Source organism: Pundamilia nyererei, unplaced genomic scaffold, assembly GCF_000239375.1.
Source record: "Pundamilia nyererei isolate P.nyererei 1_Seehausen unplaced genomic scaffold, PunNye1.0 scaffold00290, whole genome shotgun sequence".
NCBI lineage: Eukaryota > Metazoa > Chordata > Actinopteri > Cichliformes > Cichlidae > Pundamilia > Pundamilia nyererei.
Window position 1 is genome coordinate 406,660 of NW_005187691.1, and position 6,172 is coordinate 412,831.

The 6,172-nt window shown below is 46.0% G+C and overlaps 1 protein-coding gene across 2 annotated transcripts in view; it reads right to left on the reverse strand.

Annotated features, from left to right (window-relative positions):
- Positions 1-231: 231 nt before the first annotated feature.
- The window catches only part of col1a1a (collagen, type I, alpha 1a), a 17,981-nt gene continuing 12,040 nt past the window's right edge, over positions 232-6,172 (reverse strand). The window contains exons 30-49 of one of the 2 annotated variants that reach the window (XM_005750851.2): positions 5,863-5,961; positions 5,660-5,767; positions 5,196-5,357; positions 5,040-5,093; positions 4,828-4,935; positions 4,658-4,711; positions 4,328-4,381; positions 4,077-4,238; positions 3,789-3,896; positions 3,429-3,536; positions 3,071-3,124; positions 2,584-2,691; positions 2,406-2,459; positions 2,204-2,311; positions 2,043-2,096; positions 1,843-1,950; positions 1,399-1,678; positions 1,118-1,308; positions 583-825; positions 232-440 (exon numbers count right to left, since the gene is read on the reverse strand). In XM_005750851.2, the coding sequence (XP_005750908.1) occupies positions 294-440; positions 583-825; positions 1,118-1,308; positions 1,399-1,678; positions 1,843-1,950; positions 2,043-2,096; positions 2,204-2,311; positions 2,406-2,459; positions 2,584-2,691; positions 3,071-3,124; positions 3,429-3,536; positions 3,789-3,896; positions 4,077-4,238; positions 4,328-4,381; positions 4,658-4,711; positions 4,828-4,935; positions 5,040-5,093; positions 5,196-5,357; positions 5,660-5,767; positions 5,863-5,961 (2,364 nt within the window). In that variant the 3' untranslated portion in view covers positions 232-293. The remainder of the gene's footprint in view (positions 441-582; positions 826-1,117; positions 1,309-1,398; positions 1,679-1,842; positions 1,951-2,042; positions 2,097-2,203; positions 2,312-2,405; positions 2,460-2,583; positions 2,692-3,070; positions 3,125-3,428; positions 3,537-3,788; positions 3,897-4,076; positions 4,239-4,327; positions 4,382-4,657; positions 4,712-4,827; positions 4,936-5,039; positions 5,094-5,195; positions 5,358-5,659; positions 5,768-5,862; positions 5,962-6,172) is intronic. The other variant, XM_005750853.2, reaches the window with a different exon arrangement.

Consider the following 6,172-nt stretch of genomic DNA (forward strand, 5'->3'; position numbering starts at 1 on the left):
AAAAGTCAGAAACAAAAAAAAAGTAGTGGTCCCAAATGCGACGATGCAGATGCCTCTACACCACCGCCATCTTGTTCTCATCGAAGTGCAGGTTTTAGGCAAAGCGGACCATCGGAGCAACGGCCAAATGGAAACTTGTAGAACGAAGGGTCAGATTTTTCAGAAAAATGGCATCGGGAGAATGATTTGTTGGGGGCATTTTTTTTGCTTTTGCTTTAGAGAGAGATGACTGCTAGAAAAAAATTAAACACACACACGCACACAACAACAATTTCAAGTCCAGATTTCTCTTTTTACAAGAAACAGACAGGTCCAACTTCAAAGCCAAACTCTTGGTCTGGAGCACCAACGTCCATAGGAGCGATGTCAATGATGGGCAGGCGAGATGTTTTCGATGTCTTGTAGTCAATGACTGTCTTGCCCCATGTACCGGTGTGTGACTGGAAGGAGAGACAACGAAAATCAGAATTAGGGTTCATATTCAGAACAGTGCTGATTAGAACCTCTAGCCTCTAACCCGTCTCAATCTCTGTTAACTTTGAATAATTAACATATTGAGTTTAATGTAAAAGGTTTCCTCACCGTGCATCCATCCTCGAGGACGCTGTAGGTGAAGCGGCTGTTGCCCTCGGCTCTGATCTCAATCTCGTTGGAGCCCTGGAGGAGGAGGGCCTTCTTGAGGTTGCCAGCGGCAGCATCCATGTAGGCGACGCTGTTCTTGCAGTGGTAGGTAATGTTCTGGGATGCCTCAGTGGACATGAGACGCAGGAAGGTCATCTGGATGTTGACATCCTCTGGCAGAGAGCCCTCACTGCCATACTCGAACTGCACAAGACAGTGAATAGGGGATAGATTACTGACTGTGATGGGCAAAGGTGTGATGGTGTTGAAAAAGACAGGGTAAAGACAAAGTGGGAAGAAGTGGAGATGGGTAGAGAGGAGTAGAAGAGGAACCTAAGCAGACATTTAGGAAAGTGGGTAAGAGAAATGAACTCAAGCTGCAGAAAATCACAATAGAACGGCAGATAAGAGAAATATGGAAATTGACAGAAGAAGAAACTATAAAGAAGAACAGAAGAAGAGAGAACAGGTAGGTTCTATAAATTAGGACGCTTACCTGGAAGCCGTCATTCATAGCCTCTCCGAACCAGACGTGCTTCTTCTCCTTGATGTTCTTGCTGATGTACCAGTTCTTCTGGGCAACCTCACGCTGAGTTGGGGATATGCAGGTCTCGCCGGTCTCCATGTTGCAGTAGACCTTGATGGCGTCCTGAGTGCAGCCCTGATCAGGGTCAATCCAGTACTCACCTGCAAAACACAAACAACTTCAAAACTCCGCTAGGCCTACATCTGACTGCCCTTGGACTAGCTCTCCTGTCACTGTATTGAACTGCTCACCGCTCTTCCAGTCAGGATGGCACATCTTGAGGTCCCTGCAGGTTCTTGCTGGGTTCTTGCGGGTTCCGTCAGGGCTGCGGATCTGCTCAATCTGCTGGCTCAGGCTCTTCAGGGTGCTATCAACCTCCAGATCACGGTCACGGAGAACGTTAGCATCATCAGCACGGTACATGCGGAAGGGATCAGGAGCCTTCTCCTGAGGCTGGACCATGAAGCCAAGGTCAAATCCACCACCAGGGGCACCAGGTGCTCCAGGAGGTCCAGGAGGTCCAGGAGGACCCTGCAGAAGGAGAAGGGTAAAGAAAAAGTGTGGGTTGGTTAGTTCATTAGTAATGTGCTGCTTTTATCAAAATGTAACCCTCAAAAACCCTAGGTATAAAGGTACAACGTGGCACAACTTAAGTAAACAGCTGAATGTAAAGAAGGTTAGCTTGTTAGACTTACAGCAGGTCCCATCTCTCCAGAACGTCCACGAGGTCCAGGAGGTCCAGTGGGTCCAGGCAGACCACTCATACCATCCTTACCAGCAGAACCAGCAGCTCCTGAAGGACCCTACAGATACCAGGAAATTTCAAATGTCAGTATCTGAAAATAAACTAGGTAAAGCTGAAACTACACAACTGCTCCAGACTAAGTTAACTTACTCTAGGTCCAGCGGGTCCAGCAGCACCAGCGGGTCCAGACTCTCCAGAAGGTCCCTATGGGTGCACAAAAGAAGACAATCAGTTTAAAACTAAGTTTACTGGTGTATGGCATTACTTTCTTTGACTGTAGTATATGCAGACTCAAGCATAAACTATCATACAGCAGGTCCGGGAGGTCCCTGCATGCCAGTGAATCCTCTGTGTCCCTTCATGCCTCTCTCTCCAGCCTCTCCAGCCTCTCCCTTGTCACCACGAAGTCCAGTAGCCCCCTGTCATAAGGAAAAATGACAGACATCATTTGGTTTAACCTTCCTTGCATGCTCTTCCATCCAGTGTAGTTTTGCAACCAATATAGTTACTTACAGCAGGGCCACGAGGTCCAGCAGGGCCAGCAGCGCCGGCAGGGCCAGCAGGTCCCTGGAAAATTGAAAAAAAAAGAAGAAGTTTTACGTGGAGACAGGGTTGCAGTGACTTACAGCCTTGTCTTTGACTGGCATGACATACCAAGCTGAAACATTAATGAAGCAGATTTGTCACTCACAGTCTCTCCACGGTCACCAGTCTTTCCAGCAGGGCCGACAGGTCCAGGGGCGCCAGGAGGACCAGGGGCACCAGAGGCTCCGGCAGGGCCACTCTCTCCACGGTCTCCCTAAAGGAAAAATAAAAACTAGGTTATCACTAGCTTCAAACAGTGTATCTGACTACATTTGCCCGTTAAGCTTTATGTTAAAAATTCTAGTAGTGTATGAATATGTATGAAGATGCTGAACACACATATATATCCTCCAGGGTGGGATTCACAAATCATGGCAGTACTCACAGAAAGTGTGACTTCTTCCTCTGGTTTTAGAAGTTGTGGATGATGGCTAATAGGTAAACTTTAGGCTAGATAACTTGTGATGCTACACAAATTATTTAGTTGCATGTTAACATGTTAGCATGCTAACTTGTAGGCTGCCAACATACTTGGCGCTATGGAACAAAAAATAAGATAGCTGTGTGCTGTTGGTGAGGTCAGCTTATCTTACCTTGGGTCCAGGGGCTCCATCACGACCAGCTGCGCCCTCGTTACCAGGGGTTCCCTTAAACACAGGCACAGAGCAAGTTAAGCTTAACAAAAACCTTCAGAACTGACTTCACTGAAAGTTTGTTGAAAAATTTTAAAATTTATATGGCTGAATGCATAACGAGATGTGTCAGAAATAGTGTTTATAGCAAAATACTGTCACGCAAAAAGTTCTATTAGGAATATAGCAGTCACTAGATGCAACTACATGTTCATGAGCATATAATTGGCCCTTCAATGGGCTTCACAGTTGGTTGGGTAGGGTAACCAAAGGGAGAGCCACCCCTTGGCTCTCCACTTGCTTTAGTGGGACTTTATACCTCACGTCCAGACTCTCCAGGGGCTCCGGCCAGGCCAGGGGGTCCCATGGGTCCGGGAGGTCCACGCTCACCGTTTGGACCACCAGGGCCTTGCTTTCCAGGCTCTCCCTATTAGTGCAACAATTGCAGTCAGTCCAGTTATATTAACCTCATTCATATTTCTAACTGACTGAGACTGGTCTGTCTTATTTTTTGCTTAGCTAAATGAGAATTAAATGTTATTGTTTTGTGTCTTTTAGAAGTAGATAGACTTTTCTCTTGATTTAGAATCATGTAACTTGATGTTCTGGATTTATCAGATCCACTGAACATTTTTAAATTTTTGAAATTCTGGGTTTTAGAATACCAATAGGAACTTACAAGAGCTCCGGGAAGTCCAGGGAAACCTCTCTCGCCTCTCTGTCCAGGCAGACCAACAATACCACGCTGTCCAGCAATACCCTGAGGTCCAGGAATACCAGCACTACCCTGTGAAAGACAGACAGAAAGTAGTTAGACACTGAGACACAGGTAGCAGAAACTGTGCAGTCAGTGAAAGGATGGAAATTAAATTTAATGATATTGCTGAAAGAAGATTATTGAAGGCTATGGTTTATTATAAATTGTGTCACAGCATTTTAGAATGTACTGAAAGTTGATATAACTTACAGGAGCACCATCAGCACCAGGGCTACCCTTTTCTCCAGAAGGTCCTGGGGGTCCAGCAGCACCCAACTCACCAGGGCGACCAGCAGGTCCAGTCTCACCACGGTTTCCTTTGGGTCCCTCCTTGCCAGCTGGTCCAGGAGCTCCGGGAGGTCCAGCGTTACCCTGTGGGGAGGACAGGGAGAATTGAAAATAATTCCAGGAAAACACATAGATTTTGCGCACTGTGTCAGAAACACCTAAGAAAAACTTACAGCGGGGCCGGGAGGTCCAACTCTGCCAGCAGCACCAGGGAAGCCAGTAGCACCCTAGGGAGATCGAGGCCAATTAGCTAACTCAGGCTGCAAAAATACTGCATCAAGTCAGTAAAAAACAAACAAACAAAAAACAGACATGTATCAAACAATGGATTTGATGGTGGTACGTGTTTGGAAAATAAATAAAATCTTTCACTACTTTCTTTCCTTTTTTAAATTTTCTTTGCCCAGTTTTATGAAGTATTGCCAGTTTGGCTAGAGGTACTGTCACCTCTAAGCTAATGTCAGAAATGTAAGTTGCTTGGGAAAGTAGGAAGAGTGACTTACAGGAGGTCCAGCAGGTCCACGGGCTCCCTTAGGGCCAGTGTTTCCAACGGGACCCTGAAAGGCAACAGCATAGTGTCAAAGAAACAGCAGCACACAATGTGGTCACATGTATGTCTAAATAGCTGTAATTTGTGAACTGGGATATGCTGGGAGTATGTTATTGTGTAAACCTGAGGTCCTGCAGCACCAGTGGGTCCAGCAGGTCCGGGAGGACCAGAATCTCCCTTAGCACCATTATCTCCAGCCTCTCCCTTAGCACCAGGCTGTCCATCAGCACCCTAGAGTGGATTGGTGGTTGTGAAGAAAAAGCCAAATAGTTTTTTAGTAACTTCTGTGTTAGAGTAAGAAAAATAGCGTGGACACTATTGTAGAATTTACTTACAGGAGGTCCAGCGAATCCAGCAGGTCCAGGTGGTCCGGCCTCACCACGCTCACCCTGATGAGGTAGACGAATCAGAATGAATTCGAACATTCAAAGATTAACACACTTAAAAACTTTAAATTAAACATTATCTGTAGCAGACACAGCAGTGCTTACAGGGGGTCCACGGGCTCCAGAAGGTCCAACAGGTCCTTGGGCACCAGACTCTCCCTTGTCTCCTGGGGAGCCAGCAGGTCCAGGAAGTCCAATTGGTCCAGTCAAACCACGAGGACCATCCTTACCAGGAGTTCCATCAGCACCCTTAGGTCCTTGGTCACCCTGTGCGTTTGAAAGGAAAAAAGATGTTGGTAATAAGACGAACATTCACATAGTATATCAGGTCTTACAATGCTGGGGTCATTTGCTAAGTCACCGTAAAGCCCATCAGTGATTACACTGGGCATTTGCATCCCAATTGTGTCGTAATGACAATAAAATGGATGGACATATAATAGAAACACTGATCAGTGTTTGTTGGATTGCTAAAGTAAATCTCACCTAGGATAGCAGTCTACAATGGCAGTGACCGCCAATGTACTATCCGAATACTAAGAGTAATAGGACTACAGAAGGCAACTCACTCTGTTTCCTCTCAGTCCTGGAAGACCAGCGGCACCGCGCTCACCAGGCATTCCCTGCAGTCCAGGAGGACCCTGAGCACCAGGAGTACCAGGGGCTCCAGCATCTCCCTGAGGAAGAGATGTTCAGAATAGTGAAATATGTGCAATTTAGTCAATCTACTCACAACTGAGAACTTCTTAGTTTTTATATAAGATGTGTTCACCTTAGCACCATCATTTCCAGAGGCTCCTGGGGATCCACGGGCACCAGCAGGTCCAACTGGCCCAGGTGCACCACGCTCACCAGGGAATCCTCTATCGCCCTGAGGAGAAGAGTAGGTTGGAATGAGTTTATTGGATGGTTTGTTGAAACCATGAGAACTAGATCTGCTATATAGACCTCAATACTCGAAATGTGCAATTCATTCACTTGTATTTTTATTTTTTATTCCTATTTATTCTATTTATCCCCTTCGTATATTTTATTTATATTGTCTCTGTATTTATATATGTGTGTGTGTGTGTGTGTGTGTG